The 25,699-nt window shown below is 30.9% G+C and overlaps 2 protein-coding genes across 2 annotated transcripts in view; one reads left to right on the forward strand and one right to left on the reverse strand.

Moving 5' to 3' along the window:
- Positions 1-99: 99 nt before the first annotated feature.
- LOC128398131 (uncharacterized) lies at positions 100-2,480 on the forward strand. Its single transcript, XM_053358954.1, has 2 exons — positions 100-353; positions 486-2,480. Exons 1-2 carry the CDS (start codon positions 183-185, stop codon positions 2,067-2,069), a joined length of 1,755 nt encoding a protein of 584 aa, XP_053214929.1. The 5' UTR covers positions 100-182; the 3' UTR covers positions 2,070-2,480.
- Positions 2,468-25,699, reverse strand: part of LOC128398142 (muscarinic acetylcholine receptor M5-like) — a 58,084-nt gene continuing 34,852 nt past the window's right edge. The window contains exons 6-9 of the mRNA XM_053358970.1: positions 11,318-11,428; positions 6,453-7,187; positions 5,849-6,393; positions 2,468-4,460 (exon numbers count right to left, since the gene is read on the reverse strand). Coding sequence (XP_053214945.1) covers positions 4,252-4,460; positions 5,849-6,393; positions 6,453-7,187; positions 11,318-11,428 — 1,600 coding nt within the window. The 3' untranslated portion in view covers positions 2,468-4,251. The remainder of the gene's footprint in view (positions 4,461-5,848; positions 6,394-6,452; positions 7,188-11,317; positions 11,429-25,699) is intronic.

A 25,699-nucleotide genomic window follows, 5' to 3' on the forward strand; every position in this document is an offset into this window, starting at 1 on the left:
TTTCGATTTGATTAATTTTCTTTAATTCGAAAAAAATTTCAAGAGAAATTACTTATTCTAAATTTCTATGCGACCCCTTCTCTTTTTTTCTCTGTTGAAGTCTTCAAGTTGAAGAGAAAGCTTTTTATTTAACCGAACCATTTAATTGACAGTTTGTCTCTTCATCTAATTTTGTATTAATCATGGTTGGTATTAATTGTCTGTTTAATTACGATGGTATTAATTATCGATTGAACATCAATCCTAAAAACGGTAAAGAGGTGATTACCATAGATGAGTTTAGATTAAATCTTCTTGATCACCCAAAGCTGAAAGAGGTTGATTTTTTTGACACAGAAAAATACATTGTTGAGGTAAGTGTGTTCTGTTTTATAATTATCCAAATTTAATGGTTTAAAATTGTTTTTATTTGTTGGTTGTTTTGTGATAATTGCTCTTTCTAACCTCTTTTCTTTTTGTTTTAATTGTTTTCTTTAATTTGGTAGATTTTTGATAAGGGGTTTGATGACTATATCAAATTCCCAAAAGATGGTGATATTTGTGACTATAGTAAGTTGAGAGCTCGATTGAGACCCAAATCAACCTTGACATTGGTCAGAAAAGATGAGGAAACACGTAAAAGACCATTGTCCATGTATGCTGAGCTTAACATGGAAGAGGAACATGCTGCTAAAGTTTTGAGGGGATCACCTCCACAGAATGTAACTCGTGCTAGAGTTTCATCACCTCCACCATCATCTTTCCGTAGATCACATCAGAGCATTTCTGAGCCAATAAGATCTGAAAATCAATCAAGATCATATACTAGTGTGAAAACACCAGTAACATCTAAACCTGCAACCCCTCAAACCTCGTCATTTAAGCCCAAACCAAATCCTTCACCGGCTTCACGACCACCACCACCACCACCACAATCCAATTCAAAGGCACAAGCACCAACAAAGACTCCAGTAGTTACCAAAACACCGGAACCCTCGACCAATCCTTTTTCATCAAATTCTTCTTCAAAATCTATCTCTAAAATCTCAAACAATTCAAACACGCCAAGAGCTCCAGGCTTACAAGGGATTGGAGATCAGCTTCCTCCTGGAGCTGATCAAGACAGCTACTTTTTGGCTAAAGCAGTGGACAAATATAATGATGAGTTTACCAATATTATGATGTTCGATGAAATTTGGGAAACTGAACATGTTTGGCCTTTCGTTTATCGAGAAGTCTCGGGCCAGGGCGTTCAAAGCATTAAAAGTGTGAAAGAAACACGAAGCGCTTTCAAATTATTGGTAGATAAATACATCGCCACCCTACAGAAAACCAATCTAACCGAAGCTGCTGCTAATCAAGATTGGCCATTGTTTGAAATTTTCCATTCTAAATTAAACATTAAACCATTTTATGGACGCATTCAGACACTTAAAGATGCTTTTAACAAAGGACCCAAAGATGCTGGAGATAAACAATCATCAACTTCAGCTCCACCAACACCATCATCAACAAGCTCATTATCTCAATCAATCAAAACTACCCCATCAATCCAACAACAACAACAAGCTCCAAAGCCACAAAGAACTCAAGCCAAAGTATTATCGGAAGATATTATCCTTTTAAGCGCCGATGAAACCGATAAACCAACAATGCGAATAGATGATGATGATGATGAAATAAGAGAAATTCATCCGACTACCTCAATGTCAAACAGAATGTCACCCGCTCCATCATCTCCACAAACATCACCACCCAAATCTCACTCTGAACCACCACAGCCAATCATAGTTACTTCAGATGATTTCCGTTTACTATTAGCGGTTGAAGATCATAACAAAGAGTTTTATGATGATATAATTCCCGAATACAGTGTTTGGAGAGAAGTCACCGATCAGATTAATCTGTACAAACCTTTCGAACCAAGTTTGGTGATGAAATATAAAACTCGATTCTATGAGTTACTCCAAGAATTCGTGAGGATTGAAAACTCATCAGTACCTGTGAGCGAGAAAGCTCAATGGAAACTCTACAGCTCTTTTATCAACATAGACACTGAGCCTTTCCTTTCGAAACTCAACAATCTATGATGATCACGATGAACATGATGAACTTTGTTCCAACAATCAACCTCGAAACAATAACCAACAACTTTAATTCTTGAATTTTTTTCCCTCTTCTGCCGTCTTACAATTTCCTCTTTTCGTCTTCAACTTTAAATGTGCACGCAACTGATTCCCTTTCAATTTCTTCTCATCAATTGTTTATAATTACAATTCTACAACTACCTCCGTAATTATAAATCAATCCAATTGATTAACCCTTTTTTTTTGCAATTACTTTCTATTTCTAGAGTGAAGGATAAAAACAAAACCATTTTTTTCAGCAGATACAAAAATTGTAATGTAACACATTCTTTCAAATTGTATTTGATTAATCAAACAAACAAAACGAAACCACAATAATTAATTTAAAAACAATTAAACAATTAACTAAAATTATCCATCAACAATTTATTTCCGTACAAAAAAAAAATAAAAGTCAATACAAATCATTGGTTTTCTATAAGAAAAAAAAAGATTTTTTTTTTCGAGAAATTGAAAGACATTAAAACAGAGAATGTAAAAAGATGATTGAGAGATTAAACTAATTGGATGTTGGCTTTTTGATTAATTTGGCTAATTGTCTACTGCAACCGTTACCATCGGTGTCGATGGTGGTGGTGAGGGTGTTGTTGTTGAGACAATTGTGCTTGTGGTCACAGTTGAAGATGAAGTGGTCACTGTTGGAATGGAGGTTGATGAAGTTGCGGTCTTCTTTTGATTCGCATCAGCTGATTGAATATTATTGTTCTTGACCGATTTAATGTAACAAGCATCATCTTCACCCTCTGAACAAGATGTTGACGTTTCATGGTCCGAGATAACGTTATCATTAGATTTGGGTGGAATCTTTTTCCGACGATTAATAACTGGATTAACAACAGTTTGTCTGCTCTCTTGTAAACACTTGGGATACTCTTTAAAGGTAATATTTTTGCTCTTACAATATTTAATCAAACCATCATTAGAACATTCGTCGACCATTGTCACTAAAATTGGAACAAATTAAAAAAGAGTAAATCGTTAAAAAGTAATGAGAAAATTGAAACAATCGGTAAAATTACAATTGAATAATGAGAGTCGACAGTTAATTTGTTTCTTGTTACCAAAATTCACAAATTTAAATATTGAAGATTGAAGATTGTTGAGAATATCGATTATTCGATCGATTATTTAATGAATCGATTATATATCGCATTTCTTTTTCGATCTTTGATCAATTTGTTTTCTCACAATCAAGAAAACTGATCCATTAAACGATTGATAATTAAGCTTCTGACTTTACTTGTCCTTAAATTGAGTCCAGAATTTTATCATTTCCAGTTAGCGATCGAAAGATTTTTAATTTTATCATCATAAACTTATAACGATTCAGATTTTTGAATGAAAAATATTGGACTAGATTGACTTTGCTTCAAGAAGATAATTATTTATTCAATTTGATTGAGCAAAAAGGGATTGTGATTTTGATTACAATTTGATTGGAGCGATAATAATTACAGCAATTAGGTACCTTACAGATGAATAGGTGACAATTTAAATATTAATAGCACAAAATCAATGGTAATGGTAACAATTGTGAACAGAGGAAAGAAAAAGTTTTCATTACAAAATGAAAAAGTTGGAAAAACATTTAAATAAAACAGTTAATAATAAATCAGTGTTGATCATGTTGTTTATAATACAAAAAGAAACAATTAGATTATAATAAATTACTGCATAGTTAATAACAACAATCTAAAACACTATTAAGATTATCAATTATTATTAAATCAATATCGATTATGAGATATTTGGTTGGGAATTGATATCGACATAATAACAATAATATAAATATATTACATGAGATTGAAAGAGAGCAAGAGATAAATTAATCGACTATGTTCATTAATCAATTACAATTACAATTGATTGTTGGTCTTTTTGCTTAGCTTGTAAATGTAATAGTTACTTAATATTAAATTGAATGAGATTCATTTTGATTGGAATTAAATTATTATCTCTGTCACCCCTTTTCACTCAGTCTAATTGCTCATCCAATAATCTGAATGAAATAAATAATAGTATTAACAATTTATCGACAATAGTTAAATAGAGATATTTATAATATAATATATTCACAATAGAGAGATGACAATTGAGTCAATTAGATTGTGATTAATTGTGATTATCACTCCAAGTTCCAATGTTTTTGTCTTCTATGTTGTTTATTTTTCTTCGAGCTCCATTTACACTTTAATATCCTAATATATGTCCTTCTGAAGGTCGCGTTACAAAGGGCATAACAAAGTGGATTAATTGTGGAATTGATGTAACACAAGTAATAGCAAAAATCCCATAGAGATTTCGGAACGGTCTTTTCTTCATCGGCTGAGGTACCTGGGGAAAAAAAAGAAGTGAAAAAAGTTACGATTTAGTTGAATTGTTAGTTTGGTTGGTTTATTTTGATTTTGATTCTTATTATTATTATTCTGTTTGGGAGTCAACAATCAAATGACGATAATAATATTAAAGATTAAGTTGATTGTTCATTAATTGTAACATCAACAACAACAACAAATAACATGAAACTTTTTTTTAGTATACAATATTAATGTCCTTAAGTGTAAAAGTTAATCAATTGTAATTATTGTTGATTTAATGGGTTACATATCAAGTTGATGATGAAAAAAGTAAATGTTAACTAAAAGTAAATTAAAAGGTTGGAAGTTTTAACCAATTAATGTTAACAATAATCATCATTGATCAACGATAAAAATAGTAACGGTAATAATCAAATAGCCTAAGGAATTAGAATCATTTATAATGGACTTAGATGGAATCTTTCAATTTCTAATCCTATTCATCTAAATATATTCCAATTAATTTAACAGTCAGAGAGAGAGAGAGAGAGAGAGAGAAAAATAAAACCAATGATAATCAGAAAGAATCAACAATTAAATCAAATGAATAAATGATTGGATCATCAATTGATTGTCCATGATGAATGTTCAGTAAAGAGTCAGATAAACAGGAAAATGAGAGGCAAAAACAAGAGGAAGATCAGTGAGCAAGTGAGAGAGAGAGAGATGAAGGATGATGATAGGGAATTAAATTACTCGGGATAAATTAACAGAATTGATTGAATTATCCTGAATTGATCAAATAATAACTTTTCTCAGGGCGAAAGGATCAAGATTATAACAATAATACAGAAAATAACATTTCCTATTCACTATTAACTCTTTATATTGTGTTAAACTTTGATTCAGTTTATTAATTAATTTACTCGTATTCTTATTGTTATTATTTGTAAAAATCCTTAATCATCATTATCATTTTGTTTACAATTGAATTTCAATTAATCTTTAATTCATTAACATTATTCATAAAGTTATTTTTATTTTCATTCTCAAATTTTGATGACTCTCTAATTTAATTACTAATAATAGTTTCCACTATTGTCGTTAATTATTTGTTATATTTAATGTGCATAACAAGTAAACAATCATTAAATTGTTAACGTGACATTTAATTGTTGAGATTAAATTGAGGTGTCAAGAAAGAGAGAGATTCTAATAATAATAATAAACCAAAGGTAAAACACCAACAATAAGGATATGTGATAATTAGCATTAGGATTTAATTGGTGAACAATTTAAGTTAATTGTTCGCAAACATAAAACTCTAATTAAAAGTAATATAAAGATGTCAAATAATCAGAGAGAGAGAGAGAATTGACTTGGTGATCAACTAATTGTTATCAACTATCGATTTTAAATATTTACCTGAAAGTGAATTAATTAAGACTAAAACATTGTATGGAGTCCAGGTAATGGCGAATGCAAGTAAAATGGCTGACAGGGTTTTGGCAGCTTTCCTTTCACTTTTCGGCTGTTGTGGGTGGATTGAGGTTCCAGAGGGGTTAGAGGTTAATCTTCTTGGATTAACCGAGGAACCGGAAACAGAAAGGGTACCCGGTGATTTGGCAATGGTTGAACCTGAAGAAGTTGATCCTTGTTCAATACTAGTTGAATGTTGAACCAATTGATGATGCGATGAGGAATGACGAGAGTGTGGATGATAATTTAAACCATAAATTGTTGAACTTTTATCCTTCCCACCGCCACCACCACCACCACCATCTTTGGTATTAGTTATATTGTTATTTGTTTCTAAATTATTGTTATCACCATGTTCAATCATTTTAATTGTATGGTTTGACTCTTCATCACCATACAATTTAATGACAATTGTGTAGATTGATTCACTTCCCTTAAGTGAATCACCAGCATCACAAGTTCCAGTTGATGTTGGTGTTGGTGAAATGTCACCAAAACCCCACCACCTCCACCTCCACCACCACCAATCCCTCCTCGAGTTGTAATAACATCTCTGTTATTTTTATTATTATTATTGTTACTTTTTACATTACTATTAACAGTTGATTTACTTTTTGAAGAATAACTTAAACCACTATGATCACGGTTAACATTTCTATTACGATGATTAAGGGAATGATTTGTTGCTGATGATCTTTTATCACTGAGTCCATGTTTAACTTTAGCATTTAATTTATTTCCACTAGTTACTTTGCTTTCATCTCCTCCAACAATTGAACCCTCATCACTTTTATCATCATCTCCATCTAAACTATATTGATGATGATGATGATGATTTGATGATTTTGATGAAGATGATGATTTACTCCAACAAAACCACCAGCGAGAAGTTAATTTACCATCAAAAGAAGATGATCTTTTATCACTATTATTTGATGTTGTCGTTGTGGTGATCACTTGACCCTCCGAAGAGGAAGATGTATTCTTACGAGATAACATAACAACTCCACCGCCTCCTGAACGGTTACCACCACCAAATCCACCACCGCCACCACCACCAGTTGCTCGAGAAGCACCAACAGTTGATACCAAAAACAGGGTGGTTAGGTCACGATATCGTTTCTCTGTTTCCCTCCAAATCCTCCAATAAAGTACGATCATTACAAACAAAGGAATATAAAAAGCACCGATCGCCGTGCCAAAAGTAATGTAAGAATTTGTCTCCAAAAATTGAATATAACACTGGTCTTTGGGCACTGTTCGTTTACCTTCAATGTAAGGCCAACTAGAGAAAGAATGAAACAATTAGCAATTAATCACAAATAATCAGAGAATTTCAAATTTAGTGGACAAACAACCGTTGATTAGATAATTACTCTAATCAACAAAAGAGGGCAATCCTTTAAATCCTTTACAATTAGAATCAATTCTAATTGTTACGTTTATTTTTCTCTTATGATCAATTGTTTTCTACTGTTTTGATTCAGTTGGAATGAGAATCGGTGATCTATTGGAATGGAAAACTCGAAATGAACCAGAGCGAAAAAAATTGTTTCTCTTCCCTCTTCTCAAATGATCAACATAAACATTGGATCTTCTTCCTTAATTCTGTTTGGTTTTAATTGTTATAAAATCTAAAATTATTTCTTCAATCACTCAACTAATCTATTCCAAAGACTGAACTCCGAACTTGATGGTTATCGTTCATTTAAAACTGCGGAAAAAAAACTCCAACAGTCGTTTGCTTCATCTACTTCCTTTTCCTCCCAATGGTTTGGCTTATTAACGATTTCGTTGTTTTTTTCATCCTCTTTATGGAAACTATCGGTTATTTGATCTATTATCATAACTCTCAATTCTATTATTTTCAGTCACTTTCATTAGTATGATTGCTCCATCTCAATGTCTTCCCTCATTCTCAACCGTAAATATAAATCAACAGTCTATGGATATTTGTACACACACTCAATGTTGAATGGTGGATCTGCCTTAAGGTTTCACTGAATAGACTTGGCTTGATATAAATAGATGAGGAAAACTGATTGACCAGATAAAAGTTAATATTCAATAAGTTGATTGGGAAGATGGAAAAGAAGACGATTTATATTTTGAGAAGAGGAAAATATAAAGTAAAGAGTAAAAAGGGAAAAGAAATGGAACCCGAATAAGAAGAGTAAATAGTGAGACCAACTCAACCAACCAACAAAGAATCAAAGTAAACATAGAACCAAAAAGTTGTAGCTTATTTCATCACCTTTTTATCATCATTCTCATTCTCATCATCATCTTCTTCTTCTTCTTCTTCTTCTTCTTCTTCTTCATCATCATCATTCAACATAATCATTAACATTCTCCTCGTCTCATCTTCATCTTCTTATATTGGAAACGATTTTTTTTTCTGCACTTCTCCTTACTCAGTAACTCATTACATAAACAAAAGGAAACAACAACCATGGTAAATACAAGAGAAAAAGATGATGATGAATTATTTCCATGAATTTCAATTTCAACAAAGAATTTCATCTAACAATTGGAACTTTTAAAGAAGAAGAAAAAAAAAGAGAATAAAAGTCAAAGAAAAAAAAGTCAAAGAAAAGGAAAGAAAAAGAAAAGATAATAAGAAGAAAAGTCCAATATTAATAAGAAAGTCAAACATAATTCCAATGTGAATGTCCTGTTATATAATACAAATCTTTTTCGAAATATATTATGATGATCATGGAAAGATAATCATGAGAAGACACTGGACAGTAAGTAGAATCTGTGACTCATCAAATGCTACTGACCAGAAGAAACTGACAAAGTTAACTGTCTTTTAAAAAGTTCCAACCTTACAATCTATGAATTCCAGTTGAAACTTCGATACAAAGATATGATACACGAATGATACATGTTATTCTCTGAAGGAAAAGGAAAAAGAAAGATGAAAAATCAAAGGAAAACAAAAATAGAATAAAAAAAAAGTTGTAATAAGACTTGGAAGCTCATTACAAAACGAGTTGACCGTAAAGAGTAAATAGGAGTGGCAGAAATTTCGAAGAAAATTCGGTTCGAAAGATAAAAACTGTGATATCTTCGAATGTATATATGGATGATAATTCAGTTTCAGAATATCTTCTCATCTCTTTTCCTGTTTTCTTTTTTTCTTTCTTCCTCTCTATCAGTGTTTATGTGTAAAGAGGAATTTTCTTCTCTTCGTTTCATCATCATTCTCATCATCATCCCTGTTAAAATGAAAACATTTCCACACACCCACAGCCAGAGGAAAAGGAGAGAGAGAGAGAGAGAGAAACTTATATTATCTTCCACAGGAAAGATCGTTACAGATCAACAATTACTAAGCGTTATTCCGTTTATCCAGGATTAAATGTTCATTGGAGCAAAAAGAGAGAGAGAGAATGATAAAGATGATAAAGAAGATGATGGAAACGTGAAAGTAGCTTAAAGGGAAATCGCGAAAGAGTAAAAAAAAGATGATGATGAGAGAAAGATTTTGATTATTGAGCTTTTTCACAGAAAAAGGAAACTAAATTATCAACCTGATCATGGGAAACTCATCATCATGGAGAGAAAGTGATTCAATCAAAGTAAATAATAGACCAGTAACTTTATTCGGATTCACAATCAAGTCTCAATTTAATTTTGCGAAAACTTAAATCAACAACCAATCAACTTAATAACAAGTTATTAAAACAACACCAAAGATAATCAAACAAATAAATGGCCAACAATTAGGATCTGATGCTGGTGGGCAAAATTAATCACCCAAAGTCAATGAAACTTGAACATTAATACCTCATTAAATATCTCATCTTATTAATCATTAACTTGATCTGGACGATTATTGTTAATATCATTTGGTCACCTTCAATTACCACAATTATCATGACCGAAAACACAATCCAAAGGAATAGACTCAATTCAATACACACCAGAATCTTCATGGTGTTTATATGAATTGATAAAGAAAAGTTTATCATCTTGATTATTATCATCATCGACATCTTATATTATCATTTCATATGATAATCAGAAAATATATTAACCATATACAAGTTTAGTTAATAAGAGAGTAACAATTTTATTGACTTAATATTGTTCTGATTTAGTTGTTAACTTAATCACTTCGGAAAGTTATCTTCATCATTAACATTATATTCAGAGGGAAAATTTTCACTCCTCTTTTTATCAATGAATAGTTATCATGATATTTACATGATACCTTTGATTATCATGAGGAAATCAACATTTTCATTCAACAATGGCCTTTGATAACAATGGTAATCAAGATAATCAACAAGATTAACATTTACATAATGATGACTAACTAACTAATCAATGTGTATGTGTTTGGATTAATCAAATAATCTGGTTAATTATTTTAATCATTTTAACCTGGAAACTTTAATCAGTGTAACAGTTTACATGAGGCAAAAACAATTAATATTTAGATTAGTGATCAAATGATTATGTATTATCATTAATTGTTAAAATATTCATCTTAATTGCTCATCCGTTTTTCATTGTTGCTATCAACTAATCTGAAATACAGATGAATATATTTGTATGAATAAAAAATTCATGATAAAATTTGATTGTTCAGAATCAGAGTTTCCAATAATATAAAATCAACATTTGAAATTCAATATGATATTATCATGGATAACATGATATTATCATGTGTAAGCAAGTTGATTTAATGGTAAGATGAGCGTTAATGGTTGGAGGTGGAGCTAATAGCTATCCAACACACTTATCCCTGTGTTTGTTTAAATTAGGTTAGGTTAGGTCTTCATTAAAAGGTCAAAATCGAAGAGTGGACAATCAAACGTTAACAAAATTCAGCTAATTTCAACACTTTGAACTAATGGACACCATCGATAAGTGTGTTGAATAACCACTGGCTCCACCTCCAACCATTAACGCTCATCTGATTTAATTTGAATTTCTGCCTGAAAACTCATGTTTATCATGAAGATGATCATCTTTACCTTTATCTTTTTCATCATCATAACCATTGAGGTGCAAAGTTGTTTGACATAGAGAGAGAGAGAGAGAGAGAGAGAAAACAAACTGAATATAATAATAACATTGAAATTTTTTCCATGAGATGAAAAAGTCAATAGAGAAAATGAAGAAAACGAAAGCTGAAAGTTAATCAGAATTTTCTTATTTGGAATATTTTAAAAATTTCAAGAATTCGGAACCTTTGTGATAATAATATTCTCATGATATTGATCATTCCAATGATTATATATTGTTTGGAAAGTTTCACATTCAATTGAGTAATCATGAGATAGATGTTCTTCCTTACCGGATGCTCTCAATTCTGAGAGAAATATTTTATTCAGGTTAAGATAATATTTGACTAATCTTCCAAGTCTTAATCTAATCATTAACAAGGATTAAGCTTACCTGAGTATCCACGGAGGCCACATAAGTAACGATATGATCCAAGTTGTCGCTATCATTATACAAGCTTTTTTAGTGGTTCGTTTTGCTCTGTAGGTTAATGGTCTAGTTACACTGAGAAAATATCATGAAAAAAGAAAAATTATCGATTAAAATACACCGAAATCGAAAAGTTCTGACCTTTCCCTTTCATGAAACTTATCTTATTATAACGATAATATTATACCTTTTTAATTCTTAGGGATTAATTAAATTCATTTAAAATTTTCACTCGATGTTCAATATTTAAATCGCTTCTTCAATATAATTAACATTACATTAGTACATGAGACCTGAAAAAGGTAAACGAGCTGAAATTCAATTGAACTAATAAAAGTTTCGTTATTATGAGGATTTGGATTAAAATATTTATTCTAATCCTTGGATTATATTAATATAATTTATCTTTCTCATCAATGATAAGCTCATTCACTACTCGAAGTGATTATCTTTATATAATAATTTCAATTCTTAATCAAAATTAATTGTAATCACGATGGTCACATTAATGTAACTCTTACCTTTAGGTAACAAGATTTATCTTCATGTTCATTTGGTTGTTTCATCCTCATCCTCATCCTCATCTTCATCTTCTCTCTCTCTCTCTCTCTCTCTCTCTCTCTCTCTCTCTCTCTCTCTCTCTCTCTCTCTCTCTCTCTCTCTCTCTCTCGGTTAATAGGTCAACTTAAGTGGTTAACCAATGTTTCCCTACTGGTCAAGTTTAATGACCAGTAGAAGTATAAAAAAGACAAAGGAATATGATTCTTTGCCTTCTCATTCAATCATCTTGAGATATTGTTGAAAAGTTTCACAATAATCCGATTATCTTAACCTAAATTCATCTCAACAGCAATCAGATTCTCAAAGGGAGAGAGATAAATAATTTAATCGTAATTCAATTGGAGCAAATTTGATAGAAAATGAAAGTGAAAACAAAATCTAATCAACTATTGATACTCTCCATTGATAATCAAGATCGTAAGTTAATTACTGTTTAAATTTGACTTGCAAATAATACAACAATTAATCAAAAACCATTTACATCAATCAAAAGTATTAGAATGATAATCATTAGGGTTTAAATGGTAATTAAAAAAGATTTCACCTTCATTGGTTAATCAAGAAAGATATAAATCCATTTAACTAATTAGTAAATCAAATTAAATTCACTTGGAAATGTAATTAACACAAATGAAGGTTTAACTAAGTTTTAGTTTCAATTATTTGTTGACCAATTGTAAACAATTACTTGGAGATTTAATCAACAATCAGATGATGAAATAGCTTTCTAGATAATTAATTAATTACTTATCATATTTGAACAAGATTTTAAGTTAAATCAATTTGATTGGTAAGTTGATTAGATGGATTAACAATACAACAAAAAAAAATAAAATGAAACCATTTTTCATGATGATAGATGATGATAAATGAGTGATGATGATTAAGATAAACATCATGAAGATAATAATGATGTAGGTGGTCAATTGATGGTCAAGATGTTGAATAATGAAGTCACGAAATGAAACTGATCAAGGAAAGAAAAAAAAATGTTTCAACCTCACGAGAATCAAAATGTTGGAAGATTCAACATGATGATAGAAAGGAAAAATTCATCATCATGTAAAGATTAAGATAGAAGTCATTTCATCATGTGAACATGATATTCCAGTCTCAGAGTAAGAAACTGACCAAAGGGAGAGGGGAAAAAAGTTCTCAATTCTTAAAGTATCACAGAAATGATGATAAATTACCTGGACCATCATCGTCATCTTGTTTACCTTTATGATGGTGAAATTTTGCCTCAGATTGTTTTTTTTAAAAGAAATGACCATTGGTCAAGAGACAAAAATCAATTGGTCAAGAGAAATATAAGAAAATAAAAAGACTAAAAAAACACTCGAAACATTTGCTTCTTGTTGTATACTTTTGGGAATTCATTGAGAACTATTTTTTTCCATTCCATTTCCATTTAGTAAATTCCATGTATTCATATTTTATATTATTATTTCAATTTATTCCAAGTGGTCAGTGTCTGTAATGCTCACAGGTCATCACCTTGTATATATCTCGTTATTATTATTATTATTATTATCGTGGTCATCACCATCAATCTCAGAATCATCATGAGTATATGAAAAGTTATCTCAATCAAAGTTGAGAATTGAAATATTAATGTAACAGAAAATGAGAAAACTTTTTCTTCCTCAATCTCATATCATCATCATCATCATCATTTACAGTGATGATTATGGCGATAATGATGATGATGATGATGATGATAGCCCATATGACGCTGAATTGGGTGGGCAGAGGACAATGAATACTCATGAGATTTTTTTTTCTCTCCTCTTTCTTGTTAAATATTAAGAATTGTGATAATATAAAGAAAATGCTCTTCGAACTGATTTGAAATTGAAAGAGAAAAGAGGAAAAGTTCCAAGAGAAATTTTCCTTCTTTCAGCAGAAAATTCAATTCTTTTCATGAATAACCAGCATTCTTAAACCTTCATCTTCCTACTTAAAACATTATTATCAGCCCTCTTTCATCTTCCTTATCATCATATTAATCATCAGGAAAACTTTGTATTCATCTTATTTTTTGCATCAGATTTTTCATCTCCCATTTACCTTTACAGCAAAAACATTATTATTATTATTTCTTACTCTCTCACTCATTCACTCACTCCTTCTCTCGATTTTATCATCATCTTCATCTATTGGAAATGGTTCATCACTTTTATCCTTAATAACAGTTTCCTCTTTCATTATTATCTTCCTCATCCTGAAAAGATGAAAAAAGGGAAAAAATCTTACCAATTGTTTGTCAATGTTATTATTTTTCCCTTTGTAATAACGGTTATATTGATATCCACCACCCACCGCCCAAGAATTTCATCCAGACATCTATTTCATCCTTCAACCCACCTCAAAAACCCTCCATCATCATCATCATCATCTCATCGTCCATTTAAATCCATATCTTCAAACTATCAATCAATTTATACACTTTACATTGTATTATCATCCATCCTCCCATCACCCTCCCTCCCTTTACCTTATCCCAAGGTAAAATCAATTTGAAACTTTGAAACATTTCCCTCATCATCCACCCCAAATTTTCAGGTAAACTTGTCTTCCTAGATGATGATGATGATGATGATAAATTCACCGATAATGTTCAATCGTTATCCAATCGTTATCATCACATCATCCAAAGATGATGAAAAAGAGGAGAAAAAAATATTAGTTGATCTAAAAATGGGTTCTCCTCCTTTTTGGAAATATTTTTACCTCCCACTCCCATTTCATCATCTCCACCCCAATCCACCCCACTCCCTTTCACCCATACCTTTTGATATCATGAAAAAACATTTTCCTTCCAAGATCATCTCAGAATTGCATCATTCCCATGGAAACCAAAAGGTAATTTTATCGTTTACAGTTTTTATATTATTACTATTAAACTAATGTTCCGATAATGGGTTTTCATGGTTCCTATTTATTTTGTGTATATTTTTCACCCTGTGAGAGAGTATACACACCCTGAACAAACTGTTTTCTGAGTTCGATGAAAAAAAAAACTGAAAAAAACAACAACAAGAATAGAAGATAAAAAAAGTACAAGATTCAATTCAATTCTATTGCTTCAGATAAAATATATTTCTTCATGGTTATTGCTTGCGATCAGAATTAAATTGATCAAGATAATATCATCATCATCTTCATGAGTTACTTTTATTATTCATTTATTAGCTTCCCCTTTGTTGTTATTCAATTATCATCTTCATCATGTAATAACTAATCTAATAACACTCACAATGAATAACAACCATGATATTGAATGAAGTTCATATTCAGATAATCAGATTTACATGGCAACAGAATTTAACTTTGAAATTCTCAGACTAACCAACTAGTTTTTTTTTCATTCTTATTCTTATCATGATAATGATGAGCTGGATGATATTACATGATGATTTATCTCTGAATATTGGATAACCAATAAGTTTGGATATTGGGGGATGAGTGTGAAATTGAATCCTTCCTGAAAACAATGAGTAATCAGATGATAAGGTAACATTGGTGGGAGATAAGTTAGAGAGAGAATAAAAAATTCTTTTTCATTTTTCAGTTCTTCTATTCTCAAATTATAATAATGTTTACAATCGGATGGATTTGAATTTTACCGCCAAGTTGAATTACTTTTGATGAGAGAGGAAAACTTATTCAGGAGAGAAAATTTTGTTACAACTGAATCAGAACTTTCATCTTCTTCTCCCGTCCCACTCTCACTTCACCCAATCCACAAAGAGAAAGTTATTGTATCCATTTTAGAGGTTTGTTCAGATGGAAATTTGATTTTTCTGTCAGAATATTGAACATCATCTACAGAAAAAAGATTCTTTGTAAGTGAAAGAGAGAGAGAGAGAGAGAGAGAGACAGAGTATTCGGAACTTTCCCCTGAAAAAAATGGTGATGAAGATATTGATGATGGTGATGATAAAATAAAAGTTCTGATTCCTGTGATTGAAGTGAAACTTTTTGTTCGATGAAAATGAAATTGTCATTTCCCATGATATTTACCATGAGTTGATGGATTTTCCATCTGTAACATTACTGTTATTATTATTATTTAGTCAACATTATCATCATTCACAGGTAAGGCTCATGATGATGATGACGGTGATGATAAAGTGTCAATTTTGTTAAACTTCCTAAAATGAATCAATCTGAATGAATCAATTCAGTGGGAAAGAGGTTAACATAAAAAGTTCATTTCAAGTTGCTGAAATTTACTGTTTTTTATTGTCTGAAAACTTTTACTCCCATTTACCATGTAATCCACTTGGAAAATTTTGATAAGATAATAATAATCTCAATTTGAAAGTGAAACTTTTACAAATTCATTATCAAGATAATCAATCAAACAAATTGGAATCACAATCGATTGAGAGAAAGACTTGTTGAACTTTTTACAAGTTGAACAGTTGAAAGTTTCAAGATGAAAACTTCGTGCTTTCATCATGAAAATACAACTCAGGGTAAAAAGTTCAGTTTATCTCATGACAGAGATAGAGGGAGAGAGAGAGAGGAAGTTAAAAAATGTTCACGATGTTCATAGATTCTCACCCTTGTCAATGAAATAACGGCGGGTGGGTGATTATCATGATTATAATAATCAACATGATGATGAGCATTTAATTTTGAGATTGATATGGATTACAAAAGGATCAGCATATGAATTAATGATTATAATTGCTCAGGATTTTTATGAACTTTAGCCATGTAAAATTTATAATGATATTCAGAGTGAAGCCTCACTCAAGCCACCCACCCAACCCACCCACTCATCATGATAATAACCTACTGGTACCTCCCGTATCTGTATCACCACCATCATCATCCTAATCATACCAATCTATCAACCTTGTAATTTATAATCAAACCAGACAATCATAATCATGACTTTATAATCACGGTAATAAACTGATCAAACCAGGTTCATGTCACCAATTCATATTCATTGAATAGATTCAGTTTAATCATGATTATCATCATGATCGTCAAGGATTAAAAGGTAATAATAATGATAAAGGTAAAAATTTCATCGAAATAATTTGTCAATGTTATAATTTAAATTCATCCAAGCAAAAGTTAGGATGATGATCAAGCTGAAATTTCATGATATCAGAATCTGAGATTGAAAATAAAGAAAAGATTTCATTTTTTTTTCTGTTCAATCGATTTTTCCCCTTTGAATTTTGTTTTTTTTTTCTCTTCCATTTTTGGTTCAGAGATTTTCGAAAGAACAATTTTTTTATCTTCTTCCCTACACACCTAAAGTATCATCATTATATCGGTTTAATTCTTGAACAAAATTCTGAGCAAATAGTTGAGTTCATTTCTTCATGGTGAAAGTTTCATGTTTGTACTAATCATAAAACTTGATTCCATAGAAGATTAAAATGTTTTTTTCATCATTCAGTTCCTATTTCTTATCAAATGAATTCATGGTGATGGTGATGTAGGTAAACATATTGGTCTGATTGTTTTCATTTCGTCTCAATGAAAAAGTCAACATTGAGATGAAACATAAAGATGAATAAAGTCTGAACTGATTTGATGGATTTAGTGGTGAAAAAAAGGTAAACTATTTGCTGGATGAAAAAAAAAACGTGAAACTTTCATGAAGGAATTCAGGGTAATATTGCCATGAGGTTTTCTCTCCGAGAATTTCATTCCAATTCATAGATTTGGCTGATAGATTTCAAAAGCTTCCCAATCAATCAGAGTATTTGTTTCGACATCATAATGACCGTTATAAACTTTTGAACAAAACTCGAAATTGGCAGAGAATAGATAAAACAAATTCCTTTGTAAAAAACATGAGAAGAAGCGGAAAAGGAAATGATGAAACTGAGTATTTTCCTCTTCAAGTGAAAAGTTTGAGTTGCACCAATCAAATTACTAATCTTTTTTTTCAATCATCTCATGTTAAGTAGATTGCAAATTGAGTAACAATTTCAATCTAAAATCATTGAATTAACTGACTGTTGAAAAAAAAAGTTTCACAATCAAAATCAATCAAAAATTAGATTCACTTGAATCAACTTGATGATACCAATGATAGCAAAGATAATTATCAAAGTTAATTGTCAGACATTGGACAATTAACTCTTATATCATTTTAGTGATGACAAATTAATCCAAGAGTTACTCACAATTAACTGACACCAACAATTAACATTGAGATAAATTCAAAGTACTCATGACGTTTCAAATGAATATAAAAAAAAATCAATTCCTGGTAATTTACAGTTACAAAGATAAATTTAATCCAATTGATTAATCCAATTGACAATTTTGATTATGACTGATTGCTAGAAGGTGATTAAGGTTTGATACCAGAAAATAGAAACAATCAACAATGAAGGTTTACTTTAAGACCTTAACTTGTGTCTATTATCATGGTGAGATAATCAATCAATCATCAATGAACTTTTTTTCATTCATCATAATCACCATCAGAATCATAAACAACTATATTAACATGGTACTCTGATCATCATCATCATCATCATATTATCATCCGTGTTGTTTAACCATAAAAACTCATTGTTATATCTTCATCAACATTTATATTCAATTGCTATTGTTGGTAATATCTTTTATCCTGGAATTCATATTACCATGAAAATAGATTTCGAATTTTTTTTTGTTTTTTCTTCTCGTCTTGTTACCCAAACGATTACCATTATGATGAATTCAATTCCGAAAAATGTATAATACAAGATGAGAAAACTATCATCATGAAGCAAGAAAAAGTTCCGATGAAAATTCAGTTGAACAATTTTAAGATAGTAACTGTAAAGATGAGGGGAGAAAAATTCCCGGAATTTTTTTTTTCTGTTTCTGATTTTCTTTTCATTCTTTCAATTCAATTTCTTCAAATTATCATGATGATTCTGGTGGAAAAATAATAGATAACAATCACTATTTCATGTGTCAGTTAGGGTTAAATTTAATCGTGATTAAAACTATTCAAATTGGCAGTGATTATTATCATCATTCAGGCTACAAACGTTACTTGATCTTTACAATCTCATCATTATCAGATATAATGCTCAGAGTTTTACCTGGTAAATTGAATCATGAAAATTAGGTAAGTATAGCAGGTAAATTGATCCGATGTTAATTTAGGTAAAAACTTGATACGTTTACATTATTACATTTAAATTTCTTCCTATTAGTTTACCTTTTCCATCCTCCCAGCACACAAAACCCACTTTACTCAAATGTCTTCCTAATCTTCCTCATCATCATCATCATAATCATCCTTATCTTCATCTTCTCGTTGGTTCAATGTTTCCCCATTCAAGATAAATGATCAACTAATCATTTTGCATTTCCATTTCCTCCTGGCATCCTCATCCCACCTCCAATGGATTAGACCACTTAGGATGCTACTTTCAAGAAACTTCATCTTCCTTATGATGAGGATGATAATGTTTCTCACTCACTTTCTTACAATCTCTTAGTAATTAAAAGTTCCATGTGATTTTCCTCAGTTCATCTCATGGCTGCTTATCAATAGGGATTTAGTATTAATATAAAATGCAAATAAAAATTCACCTCAACTTTTTTTTTCCTTCAACCTTCATCTTAATCACCATTCTCATCATCAATTCACCCACAATCATTATTTTCATAATTAGCATCTTCAACTTAAATTATTTCTTTATCATAACCATAATCATCATCTTCATCAACTGACAAAAGATAAAATTCATTTAGGAAGCAAAAGTTTCATCTTATATTCATTGATTAATGATAATGATGATGATGCTAAGAATGCATCATGATAATAAACATCATCATCACCTGTCACAATTTTAATCATTTAATTATTAATCAAACGAAAGGAAGTGATTAGTTTTATAAATTAATTTCAATCCAATTGTCAACTCAGATATCATCTCATTTCTTTTTAATTGTTTCTAATCAACGATTTAACTTTAAATCTCTAATTAAGCTCACTTTTCCTGTTCTTCCTATTATATTTCTTACTTCTGTACAAAGCATCCAAAGTCTATGGAATTTCTTGACCTAATTCAAGGTCATATAGGGTATCTAAACATACTTGAAGGTCACTAGAAATTTTTTAGTTACTACAAATTTTTCAGGTAACTGGGATTTCACGAGTTTTGATCAAAGTGGATGAGGTCATTTTATTCAATATTTCGTACAATTGTTTGATAAATGGTAATATGTATTAGGAGTAAATGATTAACAAAGTTTTAATAATAATAAGGATTAACTTTAGTATTGATTAAAAATTAGCATTTTAATTTTGCTCGACGATGAAAAAAAAAGTTCTAAACGAAATAGTTCGATCCATTGATTTCTTTTATGTTTGAAATTAATTTCTCATCATGAAGAAAAAGTTACAATCATTTAACGAGAACAATTAAAATTGCTACTCCAAACTTAATCCAATAAACTATCAAGTATCATATTTACATACTACTTCTCATCAATCATACAATGTAACAATTAAAGTCAAGATACTTAATCATGGAAGCGAAAAAAAGTTCAAGTTCGATAAAATCGAAAAGTATCTTTTTTAAAAATGTTCTAACAAATTAATATATAAATATGGTATCGATTCTAGATAACAACATAACATTTGACCTCGAGGGTAAAAAAGTTTGGTCAGTTGTTACAATTGAAACAATTGACGTGATTATTTGATTGCTTAATATAATAAGAGCTTGAAAGATTGACAGTAAAAAAAAAGTTCCAATTCTTGGCTAACATGAGAATCCACATAATCATGAGTATTAACCTATTAAATGGACATGATAATGTTACTAAAGCTCAAATGAATTGTTAATCATTACAACAAATGAATGACAATTACAACAATTAAAACAACATGAGATTAACTTGATTGAGCATTTAAGGTGACATTTGTCAAGTATACATTTAATAACATTTCAAGTATCATGAAATTCATGATAATGATTTAATGTCAATTATTATTGGTAATCAATATGATGATGATGATGATGATACACTTGAAATGTGATTGACTCAAGGTGACGGATGATCTGTCATCACTTTCTCAGATTACAATGAGTTTTATATTATTCAGGGAAGGATTCACCTTGCAAGAATCATCTCATCATCATCATCATCATCATTCCATGAAGATATAACCATAAACCGACTGGACATTTTGGTCACTTTGTATTTATGAATGGAAAGAAATAATAATTGGATATAAAAAGAACTGAGAGAACAAAAATATAATTCTGACAAGAGATTCTCATTAAGATGGAACAAGCAATTTATTATTATCATCATCAAATCAACAGTTCTAATATGCACTAACCTTATAAACGATAACAAGTACAAAAAGTTATGGTCTAAAAAAAGGTTCGAGGTGATGATAATATTTATTATCGAGATATAAAGTTCAGGACTGATTATCATATGGTAATAAAAACATTGGACACTTTATTATTAAGGATAATATGAAAATTTGATCATCTCCATCGTGAGAGTTAACATTATCATCGTTATTATCAGAATCACCATGGCTTTTGTTTGAAGGTAATAAAATGTTGAAGGTAAAAAGTTAATCAGATACAAATGAAAATATTAATTGACCAGCATTCAGTTTGACTATAGATTAACTTGATTGGCTAAATTACAATTAAATTGATCACGAATTTAATGTTCAATCTAATACATTTACATTCAATACTTTCATCGTTGGTTTATCATCGTCATTCATTGAATATTATTGCGTGGCTTCAATCAGGAAGGAAATTTACACAGAAAAAAAAGTCGAGGGTATTAGATCAATATCCATGCATACCCACTGGTTTCATCCTTCATTCGTGATTGACTCACTTAATGATGATGATTATTTCCCATGTAATAATATAATAATACCCATGGAGGTTGGAAAACAAAACGAAAACATTTTGCCGAGATTAAAATCAAAGGGGAAAAATCAACAATCAGAAATATTATCAGTTCCATAGGAATATCACTGAAAATACCTCAACCAATGTCGTAGTATCAAGGTAACATTTTCCTTGGCAGAATTTCATTTTACTGAGTGAAAAACTTATCATAATTTTGAGGAAATTTGAAATTCTGTTCCAATGTGATAATTATTTGATTCAAAATTTCAATTTCAATTTCTCCGATTATCTTATATACAATTTATCATGGAGATAAACAATAAAATTGATAAATTGGTAAATCTAAATTGTTGATTTGATTACATTTTGTATTATTATTTACAAGTGAGTTAAACTTGATTACTTGCGTATGATTAAATTAACATACACGCAGAAATCACCATGATTTATATGTATTAACATGATTAAGGGATTGAAATTTATTTCCAATTCCTGTCTAATAAGATTAATCATCATGATAAATGGTTTAAAGATATTGATTAACTTACAAATTAGCAACAATTTCACCGATTGGTCAAAGTTGACCAAACTTTTTCAGGATTAAATTGAATTTATGATAAAATTGGAGAGACACAAACACAGACTCAATATTTCATGGTGATTCTGAATGAGAACTTTTTTTCCTCTATTCTATTTTCATCAACATCCATTGAATCAAATTGAATATCAATTCAATGAGTAATTCATGTTAGTGTTTCTTTTTTTATTATTATTATCAATCAATTGTAGCTCAAAGTAATGTTATGTTAAAGGCAAGAGAGGGTAGAATGGGTCAGGGTGGAAGGTGGAAGGTGGAAAAGGTAAAAAAATTTCAAGATTCAATTGAATCCATAGGGAGTATTGAATGAATTCTTGATTGAGTAAGAAAAAGAAAGAAATCCAAGAAAGAGTTTCATCTTCTCTTTCTTCATGAGGATGATGTGAAGCATGATGATGAAGATGATACTCACAGTAGAATAAAAGCAGCCCTCTCTGGCCCACTTGCATTTCTGGCCCAACAGGCATTTCTGGCCCAATAGGAATTTCTAACCCACCGAAGTGGGCCAGAAATTCCTATTGGGCCAAAGATGCCAATTGGGCCAGAAATGCAAGTGGGCCAGAGAAGGGCTGTTTATGAAATATCTTGATTTCATGAAGGAGGTGCTATTTCTATGTGAAATGATGAGAATACCTAACTAAATGTAATTGAATTAGTTAATTAAATTAGCTCCTCCTTTTCTTATACAAAGAGATAAATGTGTATTATATGAAGGAGGAGTAGATAGTGGTGATTGGCGAAAAGTTTTCCACGCCTACTTTTTTATCATATAAAACCTGGTGTGGAAAGAGATGTTTGGTCAGTTTACATTCGATGTAATTATCTATTAAGATAATCTCGAAGACATGAATAATCAAAATAGCAACGAAGATGTTACAAGTGATCAACATGCCAGTGAAGAGGCAATTGTTCAGTTCCGTCAGATGCTGCAAGATTATATCTCCGCAGGTAATCTTCAATCAATGTTTGATCAAATCCATATTCTTCTCTGTAAGAACAACAGAGTGATCAAAGAATGGATTGAGATGACAACAGCGAGTCATGCTATTCAATCCGATGATGATTCAAATTTAGTTCAGGATCGAACTATTAATGGTGAATCGGCTTCGAATACATTACGAACAACAATCCGTGAATTTATCAGGTCCAACTTACCTGAAGGACTACAACAATGTGCGTCTAACCGAAATACACAATTTGGTTTAGGAGAAATGATCCTTGATAATAATAATCAAGTTCAAGCTTTCATTCCTTTTGAAACAAATAGAGCAGAAGTTGATAGTGATCTGAGCAGTATTGATTCATACGCAAGTATATATACAGATAGTAGTGATACTATTGCTTCATCTGAGTTCGATAACCCTAACATTGTCTCTGAAATTTCTATGATTAATACTGTGAGTGACTCAGGTGATATAAATCATCAAGATAATCGTGTAGATATTATTCCTGTTCCCTTACCACCTGACTATCAACAATCTCAAAGCATGCAGCTTGACGAGGGAGAAATTCAGCCACCTGCTGATAGCCTTGAAAACTATGACAAGTTTATTGCGACAATTTATACACATGGAAGTAATTTCTTCAAACTTATACGAACGCGAGATGAATATGAAAAGTACATTTTTCCACGTTTATGCTTCATCCCTTCAAACCCTAGTTACTATCTTTACAGAAGATTGCAAATGGCATGGAGCAACAAGTATGCGTTCCATTACAAAAGTAAACCTGCTATAAAGAAAATGGTTAAAATAGATGATCGTGTTTTATCATTCAGAGGACATATCGATTATTCCCAGATAAGTCGAAGGAAACTAGCAGGATTCTTCAGTTATGGTAGTAACACATTTATTATACATTCTTAAAGGATATAATAAATGTATGTCTACTGCATAGGTGAACACGACACTGTTACTTGTTACTTTTGCGCTGGCACAATATCACATTGGCTCCCTGGAGATGATCCTTGGTCCATTCATGCACATTTTTTCCCTGAATGTATGTTTGTTTATATTAAACGAGGTAAACATTTCATAGATGCCCAAAGAAATGACATTAAACTAATATCCAACTATGAAATGCCCAAAGCTGTTACGGAGGATACGAGTAAATATGAATGTAAAATATGTTTATCAGCTGAGATTGGAGTAGTATTCAGACCATGTGAACATATGATCACTTGTTATGAATGTGCTCCAAATTTTGAAACTTGTCCTTGGTGTAAAGTACAAATACAAGACTTTGTAAGAATTGTAATACCAACGTAAATTGGGATTAAAATTAAATTACTATTACTAAATATAATCTTTTATTTCCGCCCTTATTTATAATTTACGCGTTTCGGTTAAATACTCATTTGTTTATTAACTTTACTACAGTCAAGATGATTTGTTATCCAACTATTCTTATGTGTATTTTGATACTCGTAATTTTTGTTTGTTATTATTACTACTATCTACTTCTTAGTAAAAGTATCCCCAAACAATTGAAAGTTGCTATATGATGATTGAAATAACAAACATGGTTTCTTTGTGGGATTTCGGTAAACGACTATCATTGAACATCGATAATTCGAAACGGAAGAAACGTTTCAATGCAGAAGTAAAATACAGTAAACATGGATGTTTCTTACTATTTGCTAGTGGTAAATGTGTGGCGACAGGATTCAAATCATTTAAAAGGATGTATCAAGATATGACTATCACTTTCGAGGACCCACCTAGATTTGTTAAACTTTATCTGATAACAGCCAAAACAAAACTTCCGTTTAGATTCGATTTTATAAAGATGACAAAAAATCATAAAAACACCTCATTTGAACCAGAGTTATATCCAGCTTTGTATTGGCGAGATGGGAAGATCTGTATATGCTGTTACGATAATGGATCTATTGTTATTACTGGTGCCACCTGCATCGGTCGCATGAAAACTGTCCTCAAAAATTTTTATGAGGTAGCAAGAAAGTATAAAAGGATAGTCTGATTCATAGTTATTCTCATTCTTATCTTGTAATCAAGTTAATCAACATATAACAAAATGTCAAACTACGATTGGAAATCCTGCTTCGATTACCCTATTGACTCATCATTAAAACTCAATCTTGGTATTGGTATTGATAAAAATTCATCTCAGCTGGTATGTTCTCGTCTCAGTATGCGGAGGTTTGTGCAGAACTTTCCAACAAGATCAGGTGTAGTTTTATCATCCGCAGATTTGAAAATACTATACAACTATTTCAAAGACATTGAAAGAAACAGTGCCGATGCTGAAGTGGTCTACTACAACATGAAGATTAAACACCCATCTCGT

Source organism: Panonychus citri, unplaced genomic scaffold, assembly GCF_014898815.1.
Source record: "Panonychus citri isolate SS breed McGregor unplaced genomic scaffold, ASM1489881v1 Contig00045, whole genome shotgun sequence".
Classification (NCBI taxonomy): Eukaryota; Metazoa; Arthropoda; class Arachnida; order Trombidiformes; family Tetranychidae; genus Panonychus; species Panonychus citri.

Bases quoted from the DNA above. Each gene is read 5' to 3' on its own strand.
- LOC128398131 (XM_053358954.1), top strand. From the start codon at position 183: ATGGTTGGTATTAATTGTCTGTTTAATTACGATGGTATTAATTATCGA. The intron at 354-485 runs GTAAGTGTGTTC...TTAATTTGGTAG, and splicing joins CAGAAAAATACATTGTTGAG to ATTTTTGATAAGGGGTTTGA.